The 13,756-nt window shown below is 48.2% G+C and overlaps 1 protein-coding gene across 2 annotated transcripts in view; it reads left to right on the top strand.

Moving 5' to 3' along the window:
* The first annotated feature begins 12,820 nt into the window (after nucleotides 1-12,820).
* The window catches only part of LOC122372850 (multiple C2 and transmembrane domain-containing protein-like), a 60,508-nt gene continuing 59,572 nt past the window's right edge, over nucleotides 12,821-13,756 (top strand). The window contains exon 1 of one of the 2 annotated variants that reach the window (XM_043350486.1): nucleotides 12,821-13,012. In XM_043350486.1, coding sequence (XP_043206421.1) covers nucleotides 13,000-13,012 — 13 coding nt within the window. In that variant the 5' untranslated portion in view covers nucleotides 12,821-12,999. The remainder of the gene's footprint in view (nucleotides 13,013-13,756) is intronic. The other variant, XM_043350485.1, reaches the window with a different exon arrangement.

Here is a 13,756-nt window from a genome sequence, read left to right as displayed (position 1 = left end):
TAGATGTGTTCAGCTCGACGATACGGATCGACTGATATGCAACATGACCCTTTCCGGTCAGGTCATGACCTTGACCTGAGGTCAAATTTTCAAGTTGACCTTTCAAGGTCAAGTTATAGTTCAGTCGATGCGTCTTGACGAGAGGAACACGATGCCGGTAAAAGTAAGCTCGTTCAAGGCTTGGGTCAAAAGTTATTGCAGAAAAACTGTTTCCGAAAAAATCGGCTATTTTTGCAGTTTTGCCCCCTGCAGGCAAAACCGTTGACGTTAGGTCAAATCTGAGAGAATTACTCAGAAAGGGCGTTAATAGGGCTATCGAACGCACTTTTCCGCGGCGCTGTAGCTCTATTGGTTCCCGAGTTATGCGTTGGCTTCTTGGAAATTTTCGACATTCGACCTGGAAATCGGCGAAATTTTGCCTTCAATGACCTCTGGTGACCTGACCTTTGACCTGACCAAAAAATTGACCGAAATGATTTCGTCATTATTTTTACGCTCTTTCGAACGCCGCCTTCTGCGTATCGCTACGTGGCCAAGGAGCCGAGTTACATGGGGGGGGGGTGTTCAAACACCCCCCCCCCCCAGCAGGGCGTGGAAATCCAGGACCCCCAGCCGGGCGCGGGTTAAGAGAAACTGCTACCTAACGATAGCTGGCAACGAATATATTCCATCCTTCACCAAACATACCACCAAACGCAATCGTGCGAGAATATGCACTGCGCTGATGTGTGGTCAGCCGCAGTCGAAGGAACCGAAATTCAGCCGTTTTTTATGCGGTACAGGCTGCACCGTTGCGGCATACAACCGTAGTGTTAATGAAAGCTATGACATTTCACCACCTCTTAAAAAGCTGAAACTCTGCTTGGGGCTCATGATGAATAATAATAATATAAGAATAACCAGTAACCTCATAATATAAATCAGAAATAGGAGCCAAAAAGTTATATTTAAAATTATCGAATATTTCGCTCCTGGAGCTTCGTCAGCGATAATAACAGAAAAATATGGGGAATATTTGTTTCTGGTCCCTAAAAAGCTGTTTCTGGCACCTAATTGCTGATCAGCCCCAAAATGCTTACTCGACCCTAATATCTGAATCTGGCACCTAATTGCTTCCACACAGCCTAAAGTTGCCAGATCGTCTAGTTGAACTCCGTATTTGCTGTTTGCTGATTCAGCACCAAGACCAAAACATCCAGCACCTATTTTATTCCACGTTTGCCTACCTAATTCGCGTAATCTTTCTGATTTTATGTATCCTAACAAACATGAACGTTGCATTCGGTGATGTCAAGTGCCATTTTCGCCAGTGGAGATAATGATTAATGCCATTTCTAGCCAAAAGAGAATCACTAGCCAGCTATGGTGCAGCATAGCAAGACGCTCCTATACCAGCCCGCTATGTAGAGATTATTGCACCCTCAGCCATTTTAACGTGAAAAGTTTGGATCCGTCACTTCCAGCCAGGCTCTCAGGTCATAAACTGGAGTAAAGCAAAATGTCAACTCTGAACAGACATGCCACGCAACTGGCCCTCTTTTCAATAGCTTTCTGCAATCATCGTCTGACTCCATCTCGATCAAACGCAGCATCCGGTTTCTACAGGGGCGTTTGACTGACCGGCCACACAATAACCAAAAACAAAATCAAAGCTTCATGCACACATAAGTAAGAAACGGATGAAAAAGGCACACAACCACGGCACAACTCTGCGCGGCAAACACGGACAAAAACCCGGTTTACATAGCATATTTGACGAGGCTCTAGCTCGTTAATTTGGCGATAATTTCGTTGCAGTGGTCTTCAAATATTTAGAGGGGATCATTTTGTAAATTGTTAAGCACCATCGGCATCTTTTGCAACATCACGGACGGAGCCGTGATGTTGCTTGCAACAAACCCTATGTAAACGCGTCTAATGTCCCACGCAAGATCTCGCGTTTCTTCAGCGGCCTTGAACGGAATGAAAACATTACATTTCTTTTTTGGAGCTATTTGATGACGTCAAAAAATACAATACCCGTTTTAATGGTGGAAATCGAGACAATTACTCACAAAAATGTTTCCCTTTAAGCATTACTAATAAATACTTTTAAATATTTAAATGACATTGTTTTTTTCGAACAAATCAATATTATTTGCTTACTTAAACGTCATATACAATGCTGAGATCACTACGGGGCTGTCTTAGAGTGTAGCTGCACTGGCAACCTTTAGGCTAGACTCCAGGGGTCATTATACCAGAACAACATGATTCTACCAGCCAGTAGTTCATTTGTCTACTAGATTGGTGCTACGCTCAGCATTTAGGTGCCAGATTCAGAAAAAAGAGTAAGGCGTACCGATGAATAGGTGCCAGAAACAGCTAATTAAGGTCATTTTCCATGATTGGTGCTGGTATCCACCAAATAGGTGCTGAGGACCAATTTTGGGGCGAGTCAGCTTTTAGATGCCAGAAATAGCTTTTCTGGGACGCAATTAAATGGCGTCCGAAAAATATGTATATATTTTTCTGTTATTTAAAGTTATATTTAAAATTATCGAATATTTCGCTCCTGGAGCTTCGTCAGCGATAATAACAGAAATATATATATATATATATATATATATATATATATATATATATATATATATATATATATATATATATATATATATATATATATATATATATATATATATATATATATGTACATATATTTCTGTTATCGCTGATGAAGCTCCAGGAGCGAAATATTCTTCTGTTAATCGATAATTTTCGATAATTCGATAATTTTAAACCTAACTTTTTGGCTCCTATTTCTGATTTATATTATGAGGTTACTGGTTATTCTTATATTATTATTATTTCACCACCTCCCCGAACTCTTGTTGCAAAAAGGCATTACTTTGATGTTATAATCATATGAGAATAATTATATGATAAATTTTATTCTTAGCTGCTTTGCTTTTTAGTCGCCATCTTTCTGCTGTTTCGCGATTGAAATAAAACCGGTTATATGTAGCCTTACAAGTTTCAGGTACTCAAAATCAGCTGCTGCTATAACTGTGCATTGCCGCAGTAAGAGTGTGACGCAATAGAATCATAGTATCATCGTACTGCACGGCAAAAAGGAAGCTTTTTTTTGTAGCACACTCGGAAGTCAAACGATCATAAATGATCAATAAGTAAGGCGATACTTTTAGAGCTATTCTGAGAGCCTTGGTGAGGGCATTGTTTGGTAAACTTCTCAGTAAATTGGCTTCTCTGCTCGATAGCTCATTTGCCACCGAGAAAACTTGCACCAAGCTGCATCATTAAATGTCGAATATTCTGTCAGTTATTGAACCATAATAGCATCAGTAGCTCGCTTCCAACGAATAGTTTTTCACCAATGTTTTAATTTGTGGAAGCGGACGTATGGCAATTAAAATGCGTATAGATGTCGTATTACGTATCGGTGCATCTCTTTACTGGAATTCGCGGTTGCCTAAAGGCGTGGTATTCTGATGTTTGGGCTAAGAGGTGGTGTTTCTCCAATTTTTTTTTTTAATACCTTGTCGGCATTTGGTATTTTTGTACCATTTTGGTCGGCACTGGTTTCACAATCCGTATGGATAACTTCAAATACTTGGAGTTGGCATCAATAGTTTGAGTTGGGTTGCAAACTTTGTGAGCTGATTTAACCCTCGCATGTGTAGGGGGTGGGGTCGGATGGACCCCCCCCCCCTATGGTTTTCCCGAATAGCTCGCGCAAAACGCGGCCGATCGCGACAAAACTTTCAGTACCTTCGTGTTTTATCAATTTTACACCTCTGAAAATTTCATGACCCTGACCCAAATGACCTTTGACCTCTCACCTGTTTCTCGAGACCACGTTTGACCGTAATCGTGATTTAGCGTATCTCAGCTCACATTATCCGCCGTTTCCAGTCTTTTTGTGATTATAAACGTCCAAACATGTGAAATGATGTTCGTTCCACGCATGACGGTGGGTGTCAGGGTCACCTGAAGGTCAGGTCAGGTCATTGACCTTTGATTTTCGAGTTTTACATGTTTCTAGGGTAGTTTTATTCGGGCTGATTTCGAATTTATCATCCATTTGAACATTAACGAAGTAGTTTTAGTACCTTCGTAACATGTTACGACGCCGTTAGTGGTAGCTGACACCTACTATGGATAGCCGGCAGGACGCCTACTGGTTGGCCTGACCTGACCTGACCCGACCAAGCCTAAATGCATGAAGACATCATCTGTGATCAAAACTGACATGACATTCGTGATCAGTGCCTCGAAAAACCCATAACAGGTTCCCTTTACGAAGTTATAGCAGGTCCAGATTCTCCCGACTTTTGGGTCATTGACCTGACCTGGAAGGTCAAGCAATGACTTAGGACCTTAAGATTGGGTATCATCGGCTCCCTCACGTCACGGGCAACACGCTCGTTTTTTCTGCAAGGCTCTAACTCAATCAGGGGCCGAACGTCAGGGGGGTCCAACCGACCCCCCCCCCCCTCTAAACGTTAGACGCTGGCAAACGCCGCACACATGCGAGGGTTAAGAAATAATTTAAACAATTTATAATAAACCACAGATATAACACGTCCAGCCTCCAATATCCTACCTTGGCGGGTTGTTCCACGATATTTTCACGCCCAGCGGCTGTGCCTTGCGGCGTTTGACCTTGGCAGTCCTTGTGTAGGGCGTCCTTCCCTTCAGCATGGTGAGGAACCTGGCTGCTCCGCCGCTGCAGAGCTCTCAGACCTATCGTTCACCACCGGCCAGCTCCGAGGGACCGAGTCAGCCGGGCGCAGGTGCTCCTCCGACCCGTGTATATCGGTCACTGAGCTGGCCTGGCACAGTGGGTCGCAGCAGACCCCTGAAGCCCCGCAGGTGACCCAGAGCAGAGCTGCACTGAGGCAGAGTGGAGGGCTTCCCACCGTGGGCTACCCTCCTCGGGCTTCACTTGGTCCGAGGTGGCCAGCGCTCTTACATCAGCGGTCCTGACATAAATGAACTGCTCGTGTTTGGGAATGGACGTGATCGGATCAGCTTAACAGGATGACAAAGCCTTAGCTGTGAAATGTGAATGTCCAGGACGATCGTCATATGTTTACGTAATGCCCAAAAAGATCTCTTATCGCATTTTCTAGGTCAAGACGCAATATTTGGTAACAATGACTACATGAGTCCTTTAGTTCTCATTCTTTTGTTTTGTTTCCAACACAAAATTATGTTTATGGATATTGCATTGCAAAGTGCAAACAATGTACGAACTGCGAACAATTATTTGAGGCCCTTTTTAACACCTTAAAGAGCGGTTTTAAAGGAAGTTGTTAAAAATGAAGAAGTCCATAGCATTTCAAGTGAACTTAAGCATTCATTGGCGTGCTCCTTGATTAATTTGAAGCAATTATGAAGGTTTAAACGTTGCACTGAGCGGCTCGATATCTTGTTTTTTTATATTAGCCCATGTCAGGCGTTGATTGGTTCCTGGAGGATAACAAGATGAGGTCTATAGCGTGTTGGTATTTACGGGTAAAACCAGTAGAACGAATGCTGTATCCAGCGCACGTACGTATCTACAACCACGTGTATCTACGTGTATGTACGATTTACAACCAAATGGCTGATTGAGCAGCACCGGCAGCCCTGCCACCGGCAGTGGCTGAAGTTCAGGTGCAGTACATTTTCTGTTCACACATGTCGTGGAAACAGGAGGTGCTCCTGCCACACGTTTCTTCTTTTTGCCATCGCACACATGTTGGATTGTGGGGAAACTGGGGATACTCACGATAACTCGCGTAAATAGCGGCATATTGCGACGATACTTTTAGTCAATTTTATACCTACCCTAAAATTGCATGACTCTGACGCAAAGGATCTTTGACACGTGGCCTCTTTCTAGAGACCGTGTCAGGCCAAGATGGTGATTCCATATATTTCGGGACACATTGTGTTTTTAGACGTTTCGTTTTTAGAAACGTGCCAACATATACCTTAACCTAAAATAACGCTTGTCGGGTTGGTGATGGTGGATATCAAGGCCAGGAAGGACAAGGCCATCATCCTTTGTTGACATCGGTATGCTTTTAGAGTATAATAGGTATTGCTTTTTATAGTTTTTTTTTGGCTGATTTGTAATTAAGGAAAAAGCCAAGGAAACCATTTGGAAATTAGTTTCTGAACCCATGGCACATGTTGCGCGAAGCTTGCAGTGATCGTGAACACCTAGCTACTATTAAGAACATTTAGCGAAACGCATGATAGTTGACCTGACCTGTCCTGACTCGACGTACCCCAAAAGCGCAATTACGTGATTATAAAGCACAACAAGTTCCGAACATAGAAACCGGACACCAAAATACCCCATTGCAACATCATTTCTTGACGTTCCAGCTGATCTTGATACTCCCGACATCTGGGCTATTGTTCCGACATTGAGGCTCAGCCAATGACCCAGGAACTTAAAATTTGATACCACTGCATTTCTCTCATTACACTACGAGCAACACATTCTTTTTTTTTTCGCGAAGCTGTGGCTTGATCAGGGGTCGAACAACTGTGGGGAAGGAGGCGAGGTCCGATGGACCGATGCGGGAAAGTGTGAAAGCTTTTGTGAAAGTGCCGATACGGGCAATGCCCAACACGGTAAGCATAGTTTCGCTGTTCTTGGCACACCTTTTGGCAATATTTTTGGTAAATGCTGTGGAAATGCCAGACTCAGATTATTTAAGGTCAAGCTCATTATGTAGCGTCAAGTGACATCACCTCAAGAAAAGGGTATGTACAGGGTGTCCCAAAAATAATGTCACACCTTTCCAGCGTCAATTGCATGAAAATAACGAACATGAGAGGTGCGCTTGTCTTACATATGTACGAGTATCCCACCTTCTCCCTGATACGGGCAAGCATGCTGTCCGCCGTCCGGGACATCAGACATCAACATGCCTAGCTTCTGTGGACTGATCTTGGACCACACAGATCGAACGTTCCTGTTCAGCGTGCCTTCAGATTATTCTGGTGCTATTGTGATCACCTCTTACCGAGCGATCGCCCTAAGATTTTCTATGTGCGACAGGTCGGGACTATTTCCCGGTCATTTGTCCTTCTCCCAGAATGCTGGGAAGTTCGATCTGCACCAGTCCTTCGTCGTTCTAGCTCGATGAGCCGGGACGCCAACCTGTTGAAAGATTGCCCTGGACATGTTCAGCAGAGGTTTTCGGCTGGAAACGTGGCTTGGTGGGCCTCAGCCTTAGAAACAGCCTCCAGTACCGATGAATTGTCAGCTTGGAGACTGGATGACTGTTAGCAATCAGCCTCCTTGCCAGTTTTCTTGTTGATAAGCCCGTATTTAGCTCCGCACTTTGCGATGACGAGCTGCACTACCCGGCTGGAGGAAGTCTTCCTGCCGCGACCTAGCTTATTCGCGGGCGTCTATCCGCTTCTGTCGCGTGACAACCAGCGCCAAATCGTGCGGCAACTCATGCCCAGTGTCTCGGCGACCTGGCCGTGGGTCATGCCGCCGGCAACCATGCCGACTGTCCCGCTGCGGGACGATTTACTCTGCAGTTTTGCCATCCTGGACACCTGGTCCGCGCGCGCTGGGTACTGCCCCGGAAATGACCTCCGTACACCCCTTGACCGGTCAGGGTCACAACAATTTGAAGGTTACGTGACTAGAATGTAACCAATATGGTCTGGGAGCCAGTACCGGCGAAATAATATTGATATTGCGCCGTAGAAGGAAAAATAAAGATTGTGAGAGAGTGTGACATCAATTTTGGGACACCCTGTACTCGCCAATCGCCATATATATTTACCTGCGGACATAACTATTGGTTCGAGACTTAACCTGCGGCCTGCGCCCCGTTGATGTATGGTAGGCTACAGGTGCTGTTGGGGGGGGGGGGGGGGGACAAGTGGCCCAGATCGGGAACCAATAGTCGGAGAAGAAAAAAATCAAACTTCGTTCAGAAAAATCTCACGGGGATGCACAACATAAGGTCTCGGTATTCGGTGACCTCGATTTCTGATCCGTAAGGTCACAGGGTCAAGCCTTTTTTCATATTATTATTTTACCATTCTGCCGTCTGCGACACTTCCCGATTCTGCGACAGTGACGTCTAGTTTGCGGTGCTGCCCTCTACTAGGTGTTCAATCTTCGCTGCTGCCATCTGATGCGAATGTCTTCCTTTTCTCTGACCCAACGCCAAATCACGTATCACATCTCGCACAGTGCATCTCTGCTGGGACTCCATTGCAGTCCAAAATTGCCAATTTCCTACCTTTTTTTTACTTATTTTCCCCCCTACAACTGGTGTGCATGAGCGGAATTAGTGTGGAGAAAAAAAACTCCAAACTGTACTCTGTGTAACCTGTAACTGTGTTGTGTGTGGTGAATCGTTTAGAAACATGCCTACGCTTGCTTGGCACTGGCAGTTGGCACATTATAAAGTTATGTTTCAATGTATCTTTCGATATCACCGCTTTAAGTTCCACGGCCTATGCTCACTCCTATATGCTCTGCGCACTCCGCTACTATGCTTTGTAACCAAGCTATTCTGACCTATCCAGGACCCATGGATACCTACTACACTTAACCCTCGCCGGCCGAGGGGGGGGGGTGCCGCCCCCCCCCCATAGGGTTTTTTCGCGATAGCTCCGAACACGCTGGCGATAGAGAGCTGAAACTTGGCATACCTGACCTTTGATCCAAGCCGGATCTTTTGACACTAACCGCATTTTGGGGTCAGGTCAGGTCACTGACCTATGACGTCATAAGTGAACCTCTGCACGGTCTTCAGATGTCGCAACTTCGCAACGCCCTCACTGCCAGAGGAGATGTCACAGGGAAATGAAACATGCAGGATCTAGTATCCATTATGAGTCCCACAACTTGTATATCTCGGATTTTTCCTAAAGGTCATATGAGGTCAGGTCATTTTCGTGACCTCACCATTATAAGTCAATGGGGAAAAATTCAAACTGCTATTCTGGCGCCGGGAACGATCTCCAACTATCTCAAGCACACAGAATCGTGATTTGATGCACTCCTTGCAAGGTTAGATGCGTCACTTTTGCAATGTTGACCTTGCGTGACGTCATTTATGACGTCATCAAGGTCAAATTAGTTTTTCGTCAATAACTCTTGATCAAATTGAGCTAGCGAGTCGGGAAAGGCACCAATGGACTCAGGAAGGCCTGCCGAATCGAATGGTATGCGACATGACCTCTTTCGACCAACTTCGTGACCTGGGGGTGCTGACCTGACCTTGACCTGAGGTCAAAACCCCAAGTTGACCTGACCCGGACAAAAGGTATATCATTCGACGCGCCTGAGCGAGGCGAACACAATGCTGCCAAAATCGGCGCTCTGCGGCCGTTTTTGGCGAAGTTATTCACCAAAAACTGAACCGTACCCTGGGGCACTTGACCTGACCTCAGAGGTCACCGGTTGACCTAGGACCTTAAAATCGGGTACCAATCTCTGCGTCTCGTAACGGCGCACACGCTCGTTTTTTTCCGCGACGCGCTAGCTCCACCAGGGGCGAAACGGCGAGGGGGGGGGTCGTACCCGCCCCCCCCCCCCCTCGGCCGGCGCGTATGTAGAAAACCAATAGGTCCGGCGAGGGTTAACCACCGTATGTATCCGTCCTCGCTCAACGTTCTGCGTCTGTGTGCGCGGCGGCACATGTGCACCGGTCAGAGCGGAGGCTCGACGGCCGACGGGCGCGTGCTCACCCGATGACGGTCTCCGCCAACACATCAGTCGCGTAATGAGGGGCCGCCCGTCCGTCGACCGTGCTGTTTGTGTGTCTGTGTGTAGATGTGTGTGTCCACACCTGTGCGCCGCGTGCTGGCCGCTCGCCGTCGCCGCCGACAGCCGGCGTGAGCACCGGCGACGCGGACCAGTCGCGTCGGCCATGCTCGGTACTGCGGCGCGGCGGGTTAGTGTTATACACCAGCAGCAGCAGCAGTACTTGCAGCACCAACAGCACCACCAGCAGTGTTGACAGCAGGAGCGCCTCATCTCTGTAGCGCTGGCGGTGGTGGCTGACCCGGCCCGGGACGCCCCCGGCTCGTCCGCCGGGCCCCATGCACCACTGTTTCTCGTCCGGTGACTCTCCACTCCTCCCGCGCCGGGGCCGGGGCCGGGGGCCCGCGGTGGTGGTACGGGGGCGCTCGGCCGCCCGCGCCGGCCCGGCCCTCGCCACCACCGACCGGCCCCGGCGGCCCAAGAGTGTGACGTTCGCTGATCAGGTGCCGGCGCGCCGTGCGGGTGAGTGCCACCTGAGAGATTGGGTCTGATCCTCGCTGGGCCGTCTGACCCTCTCTGGGGCTGTCTTACCATCCCCGGGTCGTCTAACCTTCAGTGGGGCTCCGTCGGACCCTGGTTCTTGCCCGTCTGATCCTCATCGGGCTGTGTGACCCTTGCTAGGGTCATTTAACCGAGGGGCAACCGGCCAGGGAGGGCCGAGGGGAGAGGAGGTGACGGTTGACGTAGGTTCGTCCTTGCTTAGTGATGTCTCAAAGCGATATCATTATCATTTTATGTGATGTGATGCAGTCAATTGGGTGTCATGATGCTGCTTGGTATATCAGGAGATCTTTGAATTCATAAGCGATGCAAGTGATAACAGCAACGGTATATTTCCATTCGCTATGAAATATGACAGCCTAATTTGGAAAGGTTATAGGTTGAATGGATAAGCACTTCTCAATTCAAAAGGTCCTTTTTTTCTTTGAGAGCATCTCCGTCGACGGCACCGTGTATTGCATAACCATCAGTTTTTTAGTTTTTTTTTTGTAAGAAGCAAATCATGCGTGAACACATGCTCAGCTTTGGAGCCAGATCACTGTGTTCACCCAAGCTCCTTTGTCTTCTGATAGGCTTGACAGTTGGCACATCTGCGGACCGTCGTTAGCTATCAGCTGCAATGGGTCACCCGGTACGCATGTTGCTGGCTGCCCGGGACGGTTTGTCCTGTTTGTCCTACTAGCACCCGTATACACACACTACCGGGAGACAGTGACGCGCTATGCAGGCTGCTAGGCTGTTTTTGGCTTATACCAAACAACCGATTTGACCAATATCGTTCTACCACACTCGTACTATACGGACAAACCTGCTGCAGCTCAGAAGGTGATTGTTTATCAGGTCTCCAGACAGGTGGGACTATCACCACTCCTTACCGCGCGCCGCGCTGTGATGCAGCCAGTAGTCGTGACAGCTGTGTCAAGTCAGCTGCCCCTCATATCCCCTTCTTTATTGATTCTTCTCCTCATTGGGGAATAACTGTAGTATAAGTGTGTATGAGACGGCATCATGCGAAGTGCGTGTAAAGAACGCATAGTTGAGCAATGTAGGCATTTTGTTCTCAAAGTTTTAAATTCAGCAGGTTGATGGTCGTTTGTATCTGCTGTCCGCAATCAACTGTCCGTGTCCGCAGCTCTGTCATCTGGTGGATTTGTCCGTCCGCTTCCGCTGTCCTCAGCTCCGTCAGCTGGCGGATTTGTCCTTTTCCGCCATCCTCCGTCTGCCGGCGTCTGTCTGGTCGTTACGGATCCAATCACGGTGGCCGGCTGCCTCAATTGGCATTCGTCAATCGTCTCCGCTCCTGCAGCCCGTCTCCGTCCTCGGGGGTCAGGGGGATGAGAAGGGGGGGGGGGTGAGAGGGCGTGACTGGCACATCAACGCTTAGACCCACCGTCCAAGCCTATAAACACACAGGAAAGCTGCTTGGCGTTGGATGTATTTTAAACCGGTCAACTGTGAATTTCGTCCAGAAATCGAGCTTTTTAATGAACATCTTTAATATTGAGTGAACAGGATGATAATCTGACTATGGTCCGTCACCATTTTGTGAACTGCTGGCCTAGCTGATTTCTCACCGAACGACGTTGGACATCTCAGTATAAATAGCATGCGATCGCTCGAAAAGTCCATATATGGAGACATTGGCCAGACCAGAGTGTTGTAGTTCCCGGCTGGTTTTCTCGTTACACTCCGTCCTCATATCGCGTGTCGTCGATGACATGGCGCGTATCATGCGTCACATGAGGTGTCACGCATGGCTGCTCCCGACGATGGCGTGACCGGTCCGTTATTGCATCCTGGTGTGTGTATATTGGTGGCGATCAGCATTACCCTGCGGCACACCGTCCTAGTGTAGGATCGCCTATCCCATGACCCGGCTAATGGCTAGCCGTTGGCACGAACAGTTGCTGTTCAGAGCACACTCGTGGGACGGACGATTAGTCGAGCATGGTGGACATTTGTTGATACGGTGTGGATGAAAAGTGGCTCATGTCGTGCACCAGGCAGGAGCTGAGTTTGTTTCATTTGTTAATTTATCCAGGACAGCTATGTTGATGGCCTGCATCCATGTTGCCCAAAGAATAATTTCCTAATAACGTGATGCACGGAGTCCATTGTTCATAAGCGGCAATTGTCAGCAAATTTTGGGGCTTATTTATAACCGAAATGTTTCAATAGCTGTACTACCGACCTCCACAGACACGATTAATTCCACGAACTCTATCAGCCGCCCTTCCAGGAATACTATAAGCGATGGATGGCCTCGTACTTTTAAATGTCAACTCAGATTCCAAGCTGCAATCGCGCGCCCTGCCGAGTTGCCACTCGGAGCCGAAACCGTCACACGTTTGTAGTCGCCCTCCGTCACATCCATCACTCTGAAGTGAATGTATCAACAACCTCGCGGTGGCTGTTCGCTGATCGGCACGGAGCGCAGAGATGCAATCTGAGTGGTCTGGTGTTCGTCGGCGGCGCGCCCCCTGGCGGCAGTCCTGGTCACGATCAATAGTGGGTGGGGACTGGGGAGGCGGCGGCGGCGGCGGCGGCGGCGGGCGCGCGCGACATAACCGCCCTCCGCCCCCAGCCGCCGGCCGGCTGTCCGACGCGCTGACCGCTCGGCCGCCACGCGAGGCGGACGAAGCCGAGCTGGTGCGCCGCCCGCGCCGTGAGTCGGCTCGACATGACTCACCAGTGACGTCATGGATGGCAGAGGTGAGTTCAGCTCAGCTGAGCTCGTCAGCTGGCCGACTAGGGCTGCCAGATGAAGCTGTTTGTGGCTGGGTCCCAGATTTCATGGCCACGATTATGAACTTGTCGCTCACTGCTTGAGAAGTTGAGATGGTGGAAGGAATCTTATGAGTAAACGATGCGCAGTAGTGGCATTGGACTGTTCTGTAGCCCTGCGGGAGTAAGTTATATCGCTTGCCGTTTGTTGACTGTTGAGTGGTGACGCTTAGCGGTTGATTTGACTTACTTCGGCGATGTGTCGTTTTTAACCGACCTCCTCCCTGATTAAACAGTTCCAAAATCAGGTCTTGGCACTCCCTATCATGAATACGAGTGAATGTTTGTCTCGTGTGTTTGTCTAGCACGTGGGAAACCGAGCGCATTCATTCCTCATGAATTAGTCATGCGTTACACAGTCGTTCAGTTCAATGCAAAATGCTACTTTTCATAGACACGTGATAAAGTTATCTGTTGAGGCACAGCGTATCGAGCCAGCTGCCCTGTACCTACCCATCGACTTTCTGTAATCAATTCAGTTCGTAAACCGCTTCCATGGTTGACAGGTCGCTATTAACTATGTCCCAAGGTCTGCCGCGGTCGATATGCAGCGCGACATTTGCCGTAACTCTGCAGCCGCGATTTCCTTGGCCGAACGTAAAGGTTTATCGGTGACAAAAGGGCAATAGTTTGCGAAGGTTTGGAACATTTTGAATTTGGTTTGGAATTTGA

Source organism: Amphibalanus amphitrite, unplaced genomic scaffold (genome assembly GCF_019059575.1).
Source record: "Amphibalanus amphitrite isolate SeventyFive unplaced genomic scaffold, NRLGWU_Aamphi_draft 001408F_arrow, whole genome shotgun sequence".
Lineage (NCBI taxonomy): Eukaryota > Metazoa > Arthropoda > Thecostraca > Balanomorpha > Balanidae > Amphibalanus > Amphibalanus amphitrite.
The sequence above is the reverse complement of the archived record's forward strand: the minus strand, read 5'-3'. Positions and strand labels throughout refer to the sequence as shown.